Source organism: Stegodyphus dumicola, chromosome 4 (genome assembly GCF_044657685.1).
Source record: "Stegodyphus dumicola isolate Sdum_Otavi_A_Nest chromosome 4, ASM4465768v1".
Lineage (NCBI taxonomy): Eukaryota > Metazoa > Arthropoda > Arachnida > Araneae > Eresidae > Stegodyphus > Stegodyphus dumicola.
In genome coordinates this window covers 40173730-40194766 of record NC_140771.1, presented here as the reverse complement: position 1 = coordinate 40194766, position 21037 = coordinate 40173730, and the positions used below count along the sequence as shown (strand labels likewise).

General features: G+C 33.0%; 1 protein-coding gene and 1 non-coding gene across 10 annotated transcripts in view; one reads left to right on the top strand and one right to left on the bottom strand.

Annotated features, from left to right (window-relative positions):
* The window catches only part of LOC118186247 (uncharacterized), a 303304-nt gene that overhangs the window by 260411 nt on the left and 21856 nt on the right, over positions 1 to 21037 (bottom strand). Inside the window, exon 1 of one of the 9 annotated variants that reach the window (XM_085814745.1) lies at positions 3474 to 3594. The exons of the other annotated variants lie outside the window; for them this stretch is intronic. Within the exon in view, the coding sequence (XP_085670871.1) occupies positions 3474 to 3494 (21 nt within the window). The 5' untranslated portion in view covers positions 3495 to 3594. Of the gene's footprint in view, positions 1 to 3473; positions 3595 to 21037 lie in introns of those variants that run through there. 9 annotated transcript variants of the gene reach the window in all.
* Positions 9432 to 9515, top strand: TRNAL-CAG (transfer RNA leucine (anticodon CAG)). Its single transcript has one exon. It is a non-coding gene; the product is annotated as a tRNA-Leu (tRNA).

Genomic DNA, 21037 nt, shown 5'->3' with positions numbered 1-21037 from the left:
TAGTTGTAGATGATTACCCACACCGTTTACACCGAAAAAATAAATTAGGAATGAGTTGGGTATGTAAGAAGGCAGGTCGTTGTAAAGGAAATCTAAAGACAAATTTTCAATACGAAGTACTGAAGAAAACTAAACATTCTTGCGTGCCAAACATTGATGAAATGGAAGTTAGATACTTGCAGAAAAAGAGTCCGAGAAAGAACAGCAGTTCCCGTTCCCCAGACATTTCAAGAACTTTCAGAATTGTATCAGAAAGTTTATGATTACATTACTAAAATACCGACATACTCCAGTGCCAAGAGTAATTCTAGTGCCTTGTAATTCGATAATCGAGTGCAAAAACAGAAAACTTCGGTAAAAAAAAAGTTATCCCACTTGAAAGAGATTTGCCACTTAAAATACTGTTTAAAATTATATTTGTAATTTTTAAAAGTATTTATTTACTTATTTATCTGCACCCTTTATCTGTTCTAAGATGGGGGGAAAATGTGCCTGCTCTAACAAGATGAGTTTTGAAGTGTCCGCTCCTGACCACGAAATCGTATGTATCCACTCTGACTACGTCCGCTGCAGCCACACCACCCTATTTTTGCTACATTTTTTCTCTAACAACAGTGCTTTTTTGGCATTTATCTAGACTAGTTGTTGCATCATTTTAGATAACTTGAATTTTCTGAAAATGCTGACTCTGTAGAACCAACCATCTTGATAAAGATATGGTCACGGGGTAAAAAGTGTATAAAACATGGTGGTTGTGGCATGATTGTTATAAAAAAAAATACAAGTTTCAATGTTCAAATGCCCTTTTCACAAAATTCAACATTGCGCTGAATGGTCAAAGAGCCTTTAAATCTGTTTGCACTACAACACTTCCATAATATCCACAAAAGCACTTCCATAAATTATCTTCATCATAACACTTCATATGTATGTTTTACAAAGAGAACTGACAACCAAATTCCAGTACTTCAAATTGCATGACTGTTATGTGAGTGACTTTACTGCGAAAGTTTATGAACCAAGGAGTACGTAACAAGAGCTGAAAGTTATGTAACCTTTTGATTCTGCTCATTTTAACAAAAAAAATTACGTAAAATATCGATATTGAGATTCACATTACTAATCTTACTATAGAAAACTACAATATACAATACAATGTCATTATTTGAAAATTCATTAGAATGTGTCTCAAAGAGAAATCATCAGAATGTGTGGGAATTCCAAACATATGGATATATAAACAACTAAATAAAAATACGAAAATATATCTTCAATACCACCATTCCATAACTGCCAACCTTGAAAAACCTATGAAAAAAAAGAGAGGTTCTTGTGCAAAAATCGGGAGTTCCTGAGAAATTTTCGAGCCATTTTAAAATAATTCCAAAACTGATTTAAATTTACTTTATGATGCACGGCTGACTCATGCAAGTTACTGAACTATTTATAATATGATTCGGAGATAATATATATTAATATTTAATTAGATGTTATTGATTTTATGTTTTGTGGCTAATTTCATTATGTAAATTTCTTACTCTTTTGTACTGAGAAATCCATCCTGAGTAAGGAAGGGAAACTTTCAGAACTATTTTTAAATACGATGAAAATAAAATTAATTTACGGACTATTGTGTGGATAAACTTAGCATGTATATTAATGTAAAACACAAACATTAACTGATTAAAAATTGAATCCTTACAAAAATTTCTGCAAATGTCTATAGGAGATTTAGACAATTCAAATCAAATAATATTTAATAAGAAAAATTATGCAGAAAATCATTAGGAGAGGAGGAAATGAAATTTTCGCAATTTAAGTTTCATTAATTTATTAATTTAATCCATTCCATTTATTACTCGGAAACATTTTCTTAACGCTAAAAGTTTAAATTCCATAGATTCGGTGATTTAATCGGATACTGGGAGACGTAATTAAAAAAACTGGGAGAGATGGCAACGGTCAATTCTCTCCGTCCATGTCGTTTCCATTTTACTCATTACCAAATTACCACAATTATATTGTAATAAAAATTAAAAAGTTTCTCACTGAAATTAAAGCAAAAACTGAATTTGCGGTGCTAAATTTCTGTTATTAAATATTGAAAAATCTGTATATATATATGTAGGTTCGCACATCGTGGAAAAATGGCAGCACTTATAACCACCAAGTTTTGAACACACATAGTCCTTCACCAGAATATACTGACACGAATTTTTGTAGATATGTATATCATTTTTGTGAAATTCCAGTATATTTTGTACAATGTAACGTGAAATGTTTGGAAGAGACGAAGCTCTGCCAGAAAAATAAAATTATAGGGAAAAGTCTATTTAACATTGAAGCAAATGGCTATCTCGCTGAATTGGCGAAATATCGCCAAGCTGGCGACGGTTCTAGCGACTAACTTTTATCGCCATATCTGTCAAGAAATCGCTAAAAGTCCCCAAACTTGGCGACATTTCGGTCCGATTCTTGTATAACTGTAATTGGTATTATAATTGAAAAAAATGTAACTGATCTGTATGTGAACTGTAACCGCATCCGGCCCTTATATGTAACTTTAACCTTATATGCCTTCCAGTAATTTCGAGAAATAGAAGGTACTAGACATTTCTCGATGGGCGGTAAAACTATATAACGCCGAATAGAGCAGTTTATCAGTTCAGAGTCGACAACACAGTACTGAGATATCTCTGTGTAAACTTGGCTCTTTAGATGCACTTTGCACTACGTTGTGTTTAGTAGTTTGAAAAGTAACGTTTAGTAGTTTGAAGTGATTGTGCCGTGTGATACTGAGAAGAGGTGTACGAGTATTTTTGTGGAAAATTCCAGAACTGTAATGTGTTTCTTTTGATAAAATAAATCTTATCAAGCTATCGTCTATTCTGAGTGCATTCAATCCATTATGAATCTGTACGCACCCAACAATATGCACCTCGAAGACAGAATTTTGAATATTTTTAATTTTTATTTCGAGTTTATTTCATATTCTGTGCGAATTAAAAGAACTCCTGCAACGATATAAAAAGCTTTGTGTGAACCATAAAATATTAACTTTTCAAATTTCACCAAAAACTCAGAATATAAAAGAAGTGTGTTGCCACTCAGCCAAACGAATATATTTCTGTTTCGAATTTAATCAACAAATTTACCAGTTTAAAAGAAATTCTGCTACTGTCCAAGTCAAAACATTTTTATCTTCTTCGCAACAGTGTGTTGCCGTTCAGGAAAACGTTAAGATAATATTCAATTTTTCTTTTAAATTTATTATGTTATTAATTAACAAAATAAGCGATTTACAAGCAATAAATGCAGATCCATTTCAATTGTTATTAACTACTCGCTGAACGCGTGACATTACATTAGCTGGATTTATTAGCGATATTATAAAAATTTCACATTATGCAAGGTTCTCCTCTACATATATTAAAAGCATTTCAATAAAATGATAGAAAATCGAAAATACTCACTATTTTAGCTTCCGAGAGCATTTTAATCTCTACTTCTAGTTTAAAAGTGAACACTCTTAAATTTTGGTGACGCGTATTTTCGTCATCACTACAGAAGTAGTAGTCTGAAAGCTGGTCAGAAATTTTTACATCGCTTCTACATCAAAAGCATTGAAATGACACAGTGATGTTTTCATACTCTTTTACACTATAAAGCATTGTTCACTCTCAAACTCAAGAGGAAAAAGTGAAGTGAAATTACGTTAAAGATTGGTGAGCTGACAGCAGCTTGTTTGCTTAAATCCAGCTGTTCCAGCAACTGCATGCCTAATACTCACTCCTTTCTACACTGAAAATTTACAGATCCATACTTTCCCATTATATGAAAGAACATTTTTAAGCTCTTCTTAGAGAAATCAATAAAAAATTAAAAATTGGAAAACATCTGAAAGCTTTCGGATTTTATATTACTCCCAAAGGGACCTTTTTGAATGTTTTGTGCGTTACTTTTATTTATAAATTATTACGTTCATCGCACTTACACCACATAACATTCAACTCAGCAACAATATCGCAAAATAGCATATCTTTAGAATTTCCGATGGAAAGTCTCGGGCACTAGAGATATTTTTTTTATAGTGTTGCCATTGCTCGCTTTGAAATGGTTGAGTTTGTTAATCAAAAATTCGCTAAAATTTTACAAAATGGGAAATATAATAAATAATAAAACAGATTCGAAATTCAAAATTCGGACTTTCATGTGCCCATGTTCGGTTGGAGAATTACGTTATTCAAAATTTCGTGGCTCTCGGTACCGTCGTTTGTTTCACAGTGCGAGAAATATACCTACATTCATGAACATTCTCCTTTATTTAATTTCTTTCAAAATAATACAGAACGATAATATTGGGTGGCAACCATTTGAAAAGTGATTCAGACTTTTACAGTGATTTAACGCAAATTTCCGTTTCGAGACTAATAGCCTTTCTGAGCTAAAACTTCTTTGGGATAAAAAGAGTTTAAAAATACATAATTTAAAATAAAATTACAAATAAATTTTGAATTCACTGGTACCCACTGGTTTACCATTTTAGAATTTATTAGTTTTTCATTTTTCTATGACTAATTTAAACTTTGCGCAATAATTTTAACAAGTAAATTTTTACATACCTATCATCTCTATACGATGAAGAATCTAAATGTATCACATTATGGAAAAACGGCAGCACCTACAGTCCACAAATTTTGAACATCCGTAATTCTTCTCCCCCTTGCATATGTGTCAGTTTCTCTTAGAAAATCGTCTACAAAGGCATCCCTTCCCTCAGGCAGACAGCTTTCGAGTGCTTTACCACAACCAAATAAACTAAACCAAACCGATTCGAAACCAAAATTGAATTTCGAATTTGTTTGCAATTTATTTCAGATTTTGTGAGTATTTAATGAATTCTTGATTAATAGACTCGACCATTAAAAAAGCAGTACGTTACCGCTCTTTAAGCGTAAAGTCATATTTCAAATTTAATCAGAAAATTCGGCGATTTAAAATAAATGTGCTACCACTCAGTAAAGCGTAAGAAATTTGACTTTCCAATTTAATAAAAGAAATCAGCGATTAAAAAGAACTGCATTGCCAGTGAACGATATTAATTTTTTTTTATCGTGTACACGCCAGTTTGATGCCATTTGGCGAAGCGTGAAATATTTTTCTTTAATATGTCTATTACTGCTTAACAAATTGCACATTTTAAAGGAAATAAATGCAGTTCTTTCTTTGTTATTATTAATTACTAAGTACACTCATAAAATTAGAATAGATGGATTTATTAAATACATTATATATACTATTTTTCTTTTTCACGGTAACTCTTTAAGTGGTTAGGATAGGGGGAAAAAAAACATACACGTGTGTGTTATGGACGCCAGAATGTTTTCCACAAGATCTGGAAAATAAAAATGATAAAATATAATTAGTAAGTTGAATGAGTTACATCCCATTTTAGTAATTAGCCGGACCAGGCCCAATACCAATTTTAGTTGTCTGGAAAAGCTTGACTAGATTTTTGTAATTTTTCTCTCGAAAATTCGTAGCACCAATTTCCTGGCAGGTGTTAAATTAATTTACGAATTAATCAATTTTTTATCAGTTTCTCATGATAAGATGAGTCGTTCAATAAAATACACACTTTTCGTCGAATAATCAAATGACTTTCTCGGCATAGTTTCTTTTAAATAAAAAATTATAAATTCTAATGCGAGATCTGCAAAATGAACATTCACCTTAAAATCTTCATGTAATAAACCGCAATCGTAAAAATCACAGCTTTAATGGTTTAATAGCTATATATTATTCATAGTCGGCTTTATACTGAGTAAAAAAATTCAATAGTATCGACATTCCATTACACAAAACATATTAAGTTGTTTTTCTCGGAAATATTTAGATTTATATCCCTTTATAAAAATATTAATATTCTTATTAAACTACCAGACGTCAACTTTCAAAGTCACGCATATTATTTTTTTAAAATCACGTATATCTGTAATCTATCGGGACCGAGTAACCAAGTAACTTTCTAAGGCTAGTATCACACATCCATTTGTTTCGGACGAACAACTACTTGAAACAATTTTTCTAGCTGCTGTACCATTGAAAGACAAGTTATTTTTTCCTTTCTTTTTCAAAAAATTGTAAGTTGTTTGTGTTCAACAACCAGTCAGCTATCAGCATCGCATCTCCCATCATCAACTATCATTTTTAATAGAGAACTTGTTTCCCGTTTACCTGGTAATCCCAAAGTAATCCGCAGTGATTGGTTGTTTAATATCATGTGACAAAGAACAAAAATCATACTAAAGAATTGTTTTCCCGAAACGTTTTGAATGCATGATACGACCATAATTATGCTGAAAACACTTGTAGCGATCACTTCCATAGATGAAGGGCCATTAAATGATAGAAGGAGTTTGGGAATGAGGTACTAATCTCTGCATAATAACAGGACATGAACGGAATATCTTTTATTTCTAACTAGAAGGAATCACCAGCATAAATGAAATTACTTTTATTAAAATTAAAATTCAAATGAAATTATATTTTCAGATTTTGAAAAAAATTTCAGAAATTTTTCGGCATATTTTGCAACTCCGATCAAAATTCTGTTAAACGCAAATTGGATCAAAATTAATATTTTAATAAAATTAGAATCGCTGCTAATTGTATTCGATGTGATAAATGCATCTGTGAAAAAGGCGCATTCCGGTAGCAATCTATTTGCAAGAAACGTTCTTAATTCCATATAATTAAAATTTTTGCAAGAAATTACTCTAAAATTAAATAAATATAAAATAATAACAAATCATCTTTGAAAAGGCTTGTTAAATTAAACAGAAGTGGTAAAATTATTTATACTACATTCAATTATGTTGGTTGAAACGCTGGTGGAGGGGGGGGGAAGTGAAATACTAAAGCATGATGTGTAAAAATAATGCAAATAAAATCAAATATTCTCCTTAAGATTTTTTTTTTTTTTTTTTTTTTTTTTTTTTTTTTTTTTTACTTAGCGGAAATAAGCCTTCTTATGCTGTTTAATTTTTTTTTTTTTTAATTCCAGTCGCTTGAGCGGCCAGCTTTCTACGATAGTTGTTACAAAAAATCTGATGTGTACACCACATGACTTCCTTGTACAGAATATTAAATTATACGCATTTTTTCTTGCATTTCATTTAAACTTATTGGATAGAATTAAATCTACTTCGCCGACAGCGCATAAACCACAATAGAATAAATGCATTATTTAAAATTCACTCTAGTATTTGTTTACCATAGCGACACTCTGGCGCTAGATTCAGTTAACAGTAATATATTTCGTTCATATTATAACTCATAATGCACAAAATTTATATCATTTAAAGAATAGAATTTTCTAATCGTTGCCATATGTTCTATTCACATACTATAATAAAGCTAGAATGATGCATAAAAGAAATTATGCAAACAAAACAAAAACGAAACAGGTTTTTCACAGAGGATTGAGTATTTCTCATTCAATTAATTCAGTTCTCACTTCGCGAGAAGGCAGAAATACATATAAAAACTCAAAATATCTATATTAAAAATTACGAAGTAAATCTTAAACACTTATTTCCTCGAAAAAATTCCAGAAAGGATTAAGCATGATTTAATTGGCAAATAATAAATGAAGGCGTTATCTTTGTTGTTGCGGAGCTAAGTTTCTCTAGATTGGCAACAAATCCACTAGTCTGCTGTTTCAAATGTAAACAATCAATGGCCGCCATTAAAAGAAAAGGCTTAGTGGCACTTAAACAACTTTAAAATTGTCGATAATTCTAAAAATATTGCATAAGATTTACTAAAGGCATAAAATCCTTAACCGGAAGATAAAAACAACATAATTCAATCATTTTTAAAGCAAAAAATGTACAATTTACAAACATATAAGAGTAAAGAAACTGAGATCACTGAGCCGGATAACAGAGTGGATATATATATAAATATATTTATATACGTTTGGTGCTTTCGATTGCAACCAAAATACGAGGTTCACATATACATGTTATAGCAGTCCTATATACAAAATTTCAACGTTCTGAGGCGACTCGTTTTTGAGTTATGCGAAATACGTACGTACGTACGTTCGTACAGACGCCCGGAAAAATTCTCTTCAGAATTTATTTTAAAGCAGTTTTATATATATATATATATATATATATTTTTTTTTTTTTTGAGGAAACGAGTCTTTTATTCTGTCCATACGTACAGATATCACGCAAAAACATCGTTAAATTGCATTCGATAGCGGTCAAAATGGATATTTTCGTTGAAATATGCTGTCTGAAACTTTTCGCGATTACAATACTTCCTTTTTACTTCGTACAAGAAAGTAAAAAGGAAAAATTATTTTAATGACTTTTCCTAATATAATTTCACGAGTCCAGCTAGTAATTATATAAAACAGAACTACAGAGCTGCGTTTATTGCTTTTAAATCGCTTAGGTTTTTAATCAACAGCAGACAAATCAAATTTTGAAACATATATAAATATCTATGTGTTTTAGTATTTGCCGAAGAGCCAGACATTGGCGCGTCGAAGATGAAAATATTTTATTTCAGGCAGTGACAACACATGTCTATAAAACAGCTGAGTTTGGGATAAAATCTAAAACATAAATATCATACGCTTTGCCGAATGGCAACACGTTGAAATCGTCAAGACTCTCAATAACATTAAATTTGCACAAAATGTGAAATAAATAGTATATAACTTCGAAATTCAGAATTCGGGCGTAAGCATGAACATGTTCGAATGGTGGACTATGTGTTCAAAATTTGGTAGCTAATAAAGGTGCCACTGTTTTTCCACAACATAAGGAACATACAAGCATACACTCTTCCTTATTTAATAATAGAAATAATCGTCTCCGTTAGTTAAAAAATAATTAAACTTCAAATAGAATGATTGTTCAATTGTATTCAAATACATTTTGCATATCAAACAGAATAACTGTATATATTAATATGCATTTTATTCTCTTCGTTATGCCATTCTTGTCATACTATGTAGGCAGTCTGGGTTTGCAGAAAAAGGTACATACATTGGCCGAATTCCAACCTTTTAAAAAGAAAGTATTAGCAAGAATGTGTATTCTTGCTGGTAAGTTCTCCCAGGAAAGAACTTAAAAAAAAAAAGTACACGGCTAGCAAACTGTCATCGGATAAAACAATTACTCTTTCACTAAACATTTGAAGTGCTACTGGCGCCATCTATTATACATTTGCGTAACTACAGACTTTCTTGTTAGGAATTGATTCTACGAAAATGAACGCTAAGAGGATGTTTAAAATTTAATTTAAATTATACAAAAGGCAAAAATAAAGAAAACAAGCAAAACATAGAAAACAAAGTATATAATAAAGAGTATATCTTTATGAGCTGCTTTTAAGAAGTCAGTGCTCGTGTCAGGATGGCCGAGCGGTCCAAGGCGCTGCGTTCAGGTCGCAGTCCGGTTCTCCGGGCGTGGGTTCGAATCCCACTTCTGACAATGCGCACTTTTTAGTACAAATGGCTCTTGGCAATTTTAATTTCTTTTCTGATATCGGAAATGCAGATTTAGATTGAAAATTACATATGCTTTATGTAAATGTGGAATAGTAATACCGATAAATGAATCAAGAAATGATTAAACATGATCTATTGGCGAAGATGCATAGTAAATGGTGAATTTTTATTTTTTTATTTTTTATTTATTTATTTATTTATTTATTTTCCCTTACCTCAGAATTGTGAGAAGAATATCTCAGAATATTTTTGATCAATGTTATAAAGTTAGAGATCAATGTTAGATACACGTGTTTTACATATATACATTTTAACCTCTTATTTATAAAAACGCGAAATTCGGAATACCTCTTTCTATATCAATCATGAATATTCATCTAATTAATTTACGGTACATGCAACTTTAAATTACAGTTTACCTGTTCCTTAACACATATGTATTGTACTATTATCCTTTTATACTATTTTAATCAATCACGTGTCCAAATTAACGGCAAACATAATTTTACTTAGCCTAGAAAGAACACAAAGTGATTTCGATAAATGGCATTCCAGATATTTGGAATCCGGATATTGAATTTCTTTCTGCAATTCGGTATTTTAGAATTTGAAATTTTTTTTAAATATATATCCTTAGCTCAGGAATTTTAATTAAAGATTTCTTTTCTCCTGATGAAGAGGGACCTGCACCTGCTTGACCTCGAAATTGAGTGAGCCCTTGACTAAATCTACGCCAAAACACAAAGTTTTTGTTTTGTTAATTTTAAATTAAAGGCTACCTTCCCAATAAAATGCAACAAACAGTTATTTGCTCTGAATTCTTGTACTGCTTTACAGTCAGATTTTCTCTGATTGTGGAAATTTTGTTAGACAACAGAAATAGTTTACGCAAGGGAATTTATGAACAAAGTTACTTTCTCTCTCTCTCGAGTCATTTTGGGAGAGGAGGGGTAATTGTATAAAGGTTACAGAGTGCTATTACAATATTATACAAGTATGATTTGCAGATATTCAACAAGAATTACTGTGTACTATATACAGAGATAAGAATTTTAGATATCAGATAGGTGAATTTTGGTCTTCGTTTGTACAGAAGTTCGGCTGCCATTGCCAAAGGAATGCAAACTTTTCATAACTTTTACACTACTCTTTCTCATTACCATCGTGCAACTAGAATACATATTATATTACTGAGATGACGTAGAGAATGTTTCATTGCACAGATATTAAGCTACAACTGATTTTAGAAATAATAAAATTTATGTTTTTAATATTTTCAGTCTGGGGAATTACCAGCGATAAATATGCTCAACAGTTTCTAGAATTAAACTTCATGTAAACCCGAATATTTTTATCGCACGCTATGTTTATACCTATAAATTTAATTCTCACAATACACGGTTTAGTATATATTACTACATGTTTCTACATATTAAATAGCATAATAATACACATACTATTATACATTATATGCATACATTGCTTACAAATACATTTCTCACTGTTAACAGTAAATATTGCAGATGACAGATACTTCTCATTGTACGTTACATTTTACACATTTTTTAGTCCGAAATAAAACCTGATTTTTTTAAGCGAAAAATGAACTTTAAGCGGTCAAATATCTTCCATTTTGTTCGATGATCTTTAGCCCTTTTCTGGTAACTTCGTGCCCCCGTGCTCATATATATTCTGTTCTTTATGAGAAAAAAGAAACACGATCAATTTCGATTTGAGGTCATCGTTATTACTCATATTTTTACCATTTAATCAGTTTTGTAAACTTCGAAATAAATTATAATCTGACGGTGCAAGGTCGGGGCCACATATGCTGGGTGCGACCTTCCCAATAAATTTACCATGCTTAACGTAGGGGAAAAAAAGTGAAATATTAAAAAAAAAAAAAAAAAAAATCATGTATTCGAGGAGTCAATATTTTGATGATGATTTTCATCAGATCTGGAATAATTGTTAAGAAATAAAAGCACATTCTTATGGAACCAGTTGAAAGGTACGTAACATGAATAAAGAATAAAAAAAAAAAATATTTTCCCTTGAGCAATTGTGTGAAATGCAAATTTACTTTAGTCTGTGTAATATTTGACATCAGATGATTGTAATCAGTCTATTTAAGATTTTTTGTGTGCGTGCGTTGTGAGTGTGAGAGACAGACTTTTCTCTCCTTTCACTGAAATACATACTGATAACAAATGTACAAGTCTATATAAAAAAAAATCTGATGTGTGCACAACATGACTTCTTTGTACGAAATATAAAAATTATACCCATTTTTTCTTGCATTTCATTTAAACTTATTTGATTGAATTAAATCTGCTTCGTCGATTGCGTAATAGAATAAATGCACTCTTTAAAATTCACTATATTTGTTTACCATAGCGACATTCTGGCCCTAGGTTCACTTAACAGCGTTGCATGTCGTTCATTTTTTAATTCAGAATGTACAAAATTTATATCATCTTAAGAATTATCTAATCATCGCCACATGTTTTATTCAAATACTATAATAAATCAAAAACGATGTATAAAAAAAAATTAAGCGAACAACAACAAAAAAAAGGGGAGGAAAGTTTTTCACAAACGATTCAGTATTTCTCATTCAATTAATTCGTTCTCACTTCACGACAAGGCAAAATACATTAAAACTGAAGATGTCTGTATTGAAAATTATGAAGTAAATCTTAAACACTTATTTCCTCGAATAAAAAAATTCCAGAATGGATAAAGCATGATTTAATTCGCAATAATAAAAGTAGGCGTTATCGTTGTTATTGCGAAGCTTACTTTCTCTAGATTGGCAATAAATCTACTATTCTGCTATTTCAAATGTAAACAAGCAATGGCCGCCATGGAAAAAGTTATTAGACTTAGCTGTACTTAAACAATTTTTAAATTGTTGATAATTGTAAAAATATTGCAGACAGATTTACTAAAGGCATAAAAAGCTTAACCGGAAGATAAGAAAAGCATAATTCAATCATTTTTAAAGCAAAAAATGCACAATTTACAAACATATAAGAATAAAAAATCTGAGATCTCTTAGCCGAGTTACAAAGTGGATATATATAGTATACATATATTAATATACTTTTGGTGTGGCCGATTGCAACCAAAATATGAGATGCACATCTACATGTTATAGCAGTCCTATATGCGCAATTTCAACGTTCTAAGGCTACTCGTTTTTGAGTTATGCGAGATACGTACGTACGTACGCACAGACGACACAAAAATTCTCTTCAGAATTCATTTTAAATCAGTTTTACAATTTTTTGGAGGGGGAAAAAAAGAGTCCTTTATCCTGTCCTCAAGTACAAATGTCACGCAAAAACGTCGTTAAATTGCATTCGTTAGCGGTGAAAATGGATATTTGCGTTGAAATATGATGCTTTTCATGATTACAATACTTCCTTTTTACTTCGTACAAGGATGTAAAAAGGAACATGTCGATGCACAGTACAACCCTACGATGTACATTAAGAAAAGGAAGTAACCCTAGATTTGCGGAGATTTTTAAATAAAATCCAGTAGGTTTTACATACAAATATATTTTGAGTTTTTATATAAAATCTGCGCCAATCTAAATTTTTTGCGCTTAATTTAGCAACCTAACTTATGTTATAAACTGGCAGACAACATGATAGGTTAACGTACGAAAAAGAATAACACCAACATATAGCACTCCGTGATTTACTCAGCTTACGAACCTGATTTATGCAATATTATACAAGTAATAAATAAAATCTTTTATAATGTAAATGATATATTTGTTAAATATAAAGCATATTTATCATGAATTTCATAAAGAAAACTATTTGAACACACATTTTTTGTGGAAAATATGCACGGTAAAGTCCCCCTCCTCGCCTCAAAAAAAAAAAAAAAAATTGTACACTTAACTACTTTAATACATGATTTTTATAAATTATATGTACAGTAATTTTTTTGGTTATTACTGCTCTTCTTCTCTTATGTTTTTCAATAATTAAGTGTAATTATAACACTGGTGGTTAAAACTCATGAAGGAACCAGAAATAATCTAATTTTAATAAAGGAAGACAAAAGTCCTCCCTTATTAAAATTTCAACCTCCTAACTTTCATTTTCGCAATTTTTTTTCTCAATAACCGGACGTCCATTTTCTCAGCCATCTCAGCTTCAAAGCTTAATAGTGATAGGTTTGACAACCGATCTTGTGTCATGGTTTTTCCTCGAGTATGCTTTTTTTTTTTTTTTTTTTTAAATGATCTCCCAATCGTGGCTGTGATTACAAGTGATGATAAATACAATATAAATAAATTGCACACTTGCGAATAACTGCTTACCATGTTAAAATATTTTACCATTGCTAAATCAGCTAAATCCTTCGTGAATTTCAAATTTTGGATTTCTGTTCTGAAAAAACGCAGGAGCTGCCTTTATGGCTTATTACAATGAACAGAAATGTGAAGATAAGGGATACAGACCTTATGAAAAAAGTACAATTTTTGAGGCTGATTCTAAAACTTTAAAAAAGTTTTAGAATGGGCTGATACCGACTAAGTAAGGCTGATACCGATAAGTGTGTTGAAAGCAATGAATTCTAGAGAATGTCTTTTTAAAAATGTAATTGAGGTAAGAAATAAAACTAGCATAACTTGAAAATTAATTGGGTTAAAGGCCACACAGGAATGTTGGGAAATGAAGCTGCCGACAACACTGCAAAGGAAGCAACTAAGAGCAATAACGAAAGATATTTTTCCACCATCTCAATAAAATACATGAAAACATTATTGCAAAAAGAAATAATGAAAAAATGGCAAGACTAATGGGATAATGATGTTAATGGAATGATTCCAGAAATTATGTCGGATTTTTCCAAAAGTTAAGACAACAAGACTCTCTAGTGACAGAAGAATAAATCAAGCACTAAGAGGTCATGGACAAAGACCAGAATAGTTAAAGAGATTTCACAGAAAAAAAGTAAAATGTAAGTTGAAAGCGGTTGTGAAGTACAAAATGCAGATTTTATGCACTATTTGTGTGAATACATACAGACAGTCTCTATTAGAGAAGGATATTTTAAAAATATTTCAAAAGAAAATATAAAATATTTATTTATGAAAGAAAAATCCAGGTTTTGAATCGTAAATAATCTAATTGGATATGAATATTTTGTAGATTGATTATGCAGTAAATTTCCAAAATTGTAACTAAGTTGAATTGTATATTTGTGATTACTTGTGTAATTTAGTTACAAAGCATATGTATATGTTTTGTATAGTATAGTTTATATACACTCATGTCCATAAATTAAGGATAATGCAAAATCGGGCAAAGGATGAGTTAGAAGCAAAACAAATTTGACTTATTTGTAAAGCTTATTTGTTAAACAAAAGGTAATGAGCAAAAAAAGATGCTATATGTTGATAATATTACAAAAATTAGCGATTTTTTCTCCCTAGAGCAAATTAAAAAAAAAAAAAAAAAAAAAGAGAGAGAGAGAAAAAACCCTATTTACAAAAAAAAAAAAAAAGAAAAAAAAAAAACAATATTACATGGTTGGTATGATTGTTAATACATTGTATGTCTCCCAGACGATGCAATACAGTCCGTACAACGCCTAGGCATGCTGAGTATCAAATTATCGATCTGATCTTGGGGGATATTACACCACTCAAAAAGCAGTGCTCTCCGAAGTTCCGGTAGACATGTAGGAGGAGGTTGACGGGCTGCAACTCGTCGGCCAAGCATATCCCACACGTGCTCTACTGGATTCAAGTCCGGTGAGAATTCTGGCCAGTCCATACGGGTGATATCCTCCGATTGAAGGCATTCGCTTACGATGTTTGCACGGTGAGGACGAGCGTCGTCATCCATAAACAAAAATTGTGCGCCCATGGCGCCCCGAAACAAACGTACATGTTGTTCCAGAATGACGTCCCGATAGATTTGGCTTGTCATGGTTCCAATTTGAACATGCAGGTCAGTTCTGGAACCCAGAATAAGTCCACCCCAAACGAGCACTCCTGCACCACCGTAACGGTGTCGTTCAATGATGTTTCCTTGGTGGTAACGGGTACCTGGAGCTCTCCATATGAACGTCCAGCGAGAATCAGACTGCAAGCTAAACCTGAACTCGTCGGAAAACATCACACAAGCCCACTGTTGCGGTGTCCACAATGCATGCTCTCTACTCCAGGCTAACTGCAGGCGACAGTGAGTTGCAGTAAGTGGAGCGCATCTGACAGGTCTACAAGCATATAGACCAATCTGCCCTAAGCGTCTGTACACGGTTCTGCCTTGAAATTGTCGTACCAGTGGCTGAAGAGAGCTGACGAGACAGGTCTGAGGCTGTGCTCCGCCTGTTTCTTTTGGCAGTAACTGCCAAATACCGGTCCTCATTCGGCGTTGTAACTCTGGGGCAAAGAATCTCTAAGGAGATTCTTTGTCTGGGGCGACCTGTGCTGTAACGTCTACTCACATTACCATCATCTTGGAATCGTTGCCAAAGCCTGGAGATGACACTCTGGGCAATTCCAAGTTCGTCTGATACTTCCAGTCCCACATTCCAGACGGCCTATAATTCTACCACGTAAAAAATCATCCAAATGCGCCCTTTGTGTCATAACTATTCGGTTATTGCACTGAAATGCTTACAAAGCGGCTGCGAACAATTTTACTTCTTTGCCTGTATTCCTTATATATCACTCTCTTACACTCTCGTCATTGTGACGTACCATCGGTGTCATCTGGTTACTTCCTGAAATTTGCATATTATTCTTGAAGATGTGTGTAGTGATTTTACAGGTGATATATTTATTTTCCTGTTTGATTTCCGCGTGACTCCGAATTATCCTTTAATTTATGGATATGAGTGTATATAGTATATATATATAGTTTACGTAATAAGCAATAATGAGTTTCATAGTTGTGAATTTATGTTAAAAGTTATGTAAATTTGATTAATTTAAATGAATAAGTGATTCAGTATTTCAGAAAGATGGAAAATCTGGATTCACAAAATTGTTTAAACTGAATATTTAATTTATCATATTTTATTCTAGCTATTATGTTGAATTTATTCAGAATAAAGGTCGAGGTGACCCACTGGTTACTTAGTCAGGGTCAATCTGATTTCTTAGTTTATTTGGTTCTTTGATTGTTTCTTAGTTTTACCGGTTTGCCAGTATCGGCGATACGGTTTTATAAGTTGAGTTTAGGTTTTGGTTCTGTTCTGAAAGTATTTATAGTACATAATAGCAGTTGTATTTTCAGTGCATTAGTAAAGTCTTCTTTATATGTTTTCTGTATTTTTGAAACATTATTAATAATGATGCCAGAGTTTTAGGGTCCAAAGAGGAAAACGTCATTGCGATTTTTGCCATTCCAGTCATTCTACAATATATTTTAACCGAGTACGTAAAATATCGACAGCAACATAAAAAACCGCTACTTTTAAAGATATTTCGGAATTTTCATACCTTTTATCCTCACATAACTCAGAAAAAACGTTTTTTGTCTTTATTTTTCTTTCATTTTTAAATTTAGTTTCTGTGCCCCATTTATTTGCAATAAACTCAGCTTCTTCATATCTTCAAACTCATTTCTCATATCTCGCATACTCATAGAAATGTTTTTTAAATGTTGATGAGCTTTATTTAAGTCGATTTATTTTCTTCGTAATACTTCAGATGCTGCATTAGTAAAAGCTAAAACTTTTTCTATAAAAATTTTTAAGAATACATATTCAAAAAATTCCATTTTTTTTTAAAACTCTTTTGCATTTTTTTTTTTTTTCTTGCGCTTTCTTTGAGGTTAATATAATTTAATTTAATGCTTTCAAGATGCCAAAGTATCTTATTTTAATTGCTATCAAAGATGATAATCGTTAAGCCCACCTTCTAGGATTTAGATTTTTGACAGTAATATTAGAGCCTCCCGAAGAAAGCGAACTCCGATTTTTAAATACTCTTTTTAAATACTTTAAAGAATTTTGAAATATTACACTTAAGGAATATTTACATAGCTCTCTTACACCTTGTATTGCATCACTGCACGTGCTCGCCTCAAGAAATTCAGAACTTGATGTCACAATAGACGAGCAACAGCCTGACCCCGGTTATCATTAAAAACTTTAAAACTGTCTACTAAAGAGGAATCAAAACGAAAGCATACAGCTTCTTTGCTTTGCTTTCAGTTGAAGTTTGGGTGTGTGCAACACTGATTTGAACTGTTTCTTCTACTTCCATGTCCCGCCTATCTGCGTCATATAGAGGTTTGTATCACACAGTTAGGGGGCCCTAAAACACTTAAAAGAAGACGGCGTGTTTTAAGTTTAAACACGGAAATGTAGTTCAGCAGAACATTCAAGGGCCTCTATACGACGGCATTCCTTGCATACCCTTACTTACGCCACTGTCTCTCGGTGTAATTATCTTGTTGGCAGATACCATCTAATACCTGTTATTCGTGGTTACAGTCAGTAGGCAACATGGCATTCTTAAAAATTCTCCAAAAGGTTACAGTGCCACATTTACATATAGTTTTGCACAGACAAGCCGCGGTCCGACTAATGCCGTATCATCTGCAAAGGCATATACATTGGTATGGTCGCGAAAATTGCAGTTTAGTATGTTGCTAAAAGTTTATGCTCCTAAGTCGCACTCAAACACAAGACTTGGGGGCATTTTTTAGAGAAATGTTTCCTAATAATCTTATTATTATGGATATAGAAGCTTTCCCCATTTTTGAAAAAGTCGTTGAACACGAAAAAAAGATTCCTTAGACATTTTTCGACAATCAACTCTTGTACAGGGTGCGGCAGTGTTCATAGTAGGATATTAAAAACACACCATAAGGCAGTAACAGTAATTTATTTATTACCTTTTAAGTCAATTAATAGTTAAAGGTATGCCATTTACTAATGTGTAAGTCATTGTCCTTGGCGTGGATTACTTTTTCAATATGATGCCTGTCAAATGATGCACAACATATGCATCTCGGCGGCGTTGGAAGCTTGCCATAACTCGGCGTAAAAACCCTGGGACATTACCGACGGCAGTTCTGATGCGATCCTTCAACTCAGGAATGGTGGCTCCCAAAGGAAAAAGCCTGCACATGAAAGATCAGGTGAGCGAGGCGACCAGGAAATGTCACTAGAACAGGAAATTACTCTACCTGAAAATGTCTGTCGCAATGGTCCGTCCATCTGGAATTTTCCCATGACGTCCCAAGTTGAAATGTTGCCGAAATAGACGCTGGGTTGCAATAACAGAGTATTTATTTTTGAAATAATTTTCAACAGCAAAGGCACGATGCTGTGCACTCTACCGATCCATATCACCGTCACACTCGAAATGGCAGCTCATTAGTACACGAATGTGGCACGAGCTGGCGCGCATTCATGCAGTACGTCATTGTACTACGCTTTGAACGCTGCCGCACCCTGTAGTACAGTTGACCAAAATAGCGAGTCTAAGGCATTCTTTAAATTATTGCATATCAGTATACTATGATTGTTTGTTATTTATTAATTATTTTGATTAATTATTTTGTTTAATCTTTTTCAGTATTGTGTTGATTTCATGGAGGATACTAACATTTATTTTAAAGCTGAACCAGTTTTTCTTATTTGTTGACAGATAAAACGACGCCGAAGTCTTCTCGTTATTAATCTTTCATGAACCTTCTCTCTATGGTGGGTAGCAGGTTGCTGGAACGGTATGCAGACGGGTCTCCTGAAGTTTTCTCTTTCTTTTCAAAGAATATTATGAGCTGGAAATATTCATTTGGAAATGAATACAAATACAAGAATTGTTTTGTAAAGATGAAGAAGGATTTTGGGATCAGTTTTATGGATTATTTTGATTATCTGATTACTTGTGGAATCTCGGTCTAGAGCCTTTTTATTACTTAAATTTTTTATTACACTGTTGATTTCTTAAGTCATCTGATGGTAGATTCTTAGTTTCCTTTGTTCTTGAGTATCTTCATTTTGGACATCATCCATGAATATTGCTTGTAGCAATTTGTTTCCTGCTTCACTGGAAGTCTTCTGTGAAGAATGCGTGTTATTAGTGCGTAGGTATGATATATTTGGGCATTCCTCTTTCCGCCAACTTAATGGCACTAAGAGTGCCCTCGCCCCTCAGAACCAGACACAGAGGTTCAACCCCTGTGTCTGCCCTCGCACCTTGGAGAGAAAAGCGCATCGCTTTTTCGTTGAATATGACTTGCTACCTGCCAGTCGCTCGAGCTGCCTGTCGCAGAGGGACTGTAATACACGATTACGTGTTACCATTATTCTTCATCTATCGTATAATGTATGCCATTTTCAGTATTTCATTTCCATTAACGTATAAGTCTTTAAGTGTATCATTTGTACTAATATATATGTATAGCCAAGTAAGGTAATACACGAATATGTGTAACCTTTAATTGTCATCGTTCACACTGATACACAATTTTCATTCTCAGTGTATCATTTCTGTCAACGTATAGGTGTGTATGTATCATTTTTATTGATGTGTGTATAGTCCAGTAGAATAATGTATGATTATGTGTTTTCATTTATCGCCATCATTTGTATGTGTTTATGCATATAATTTCTAGTAGTTTATGTATAGTCATATAGGATGACACACGATTACGTGTATTCATTAATTGTCATCTTCTGCATTATTGCGCCAGTGTTTCATTTCTTTTAATGTATAAGTGTTTATTGTTTGCCTATCTCATTAACCCCTTAGACCAATATACATATGTATCCAATGTACCTATACCACCAATGTACCTATGTATGAAACTTTTTATTAATTGTATACTGAAGCATATATATGCACACGCCCTTGTTTGGCCACGTCAATACCACATATTCTCCATTAATATATTTCCGATGCAGCCCTTTCAGGAAGTCGCCAGGGTTGTGTTGTTCTAAATAGGTGCGGGTACCGGAAGACACCCGATTTGTCATATTAAGCCGTCCGGGTGTCCGGGCCCTGCATTCACCTGTCACCTATCTCACTGTTGAAATACTATATTTGAGGGCATGAAAAGTTTCTTAGTTGTAATATATTTCCTAAATAGAATAAAAACACGCATTTGTGGGGGGGGGAGGAGAATAGTCATTTATTATAATACAAGCCCACTGAGAAAGGCCAAAAATGTCAGGATAGCCAAGCGGTCCAAGGCGCCGCATTAAGGTCACAGTCGTGTTCTCCGGGTACACGTTCGAACTCCACTTCTGACAATGAATAATGTTTCCGGTTGGATGACTCTGTTTCGAGTAATTCACCAGTAGCCAATTCAGTCCCTTGCTGACGTTCACTTCTTAAAAAACAAGAAGCCGACTCACAGCTTTTCTCCTTACCTTCGATGTCCCAAACAGCCTTCACGATCTATCCATTTGAATCCCTTTTAACTACTAAAAATCTGCCTCGTCCTGAGAATTGTTTTCTTAATTTCGTCTCTCCAAAGAAGTTCAAGTTCGGAAACTTATTATGTCAGG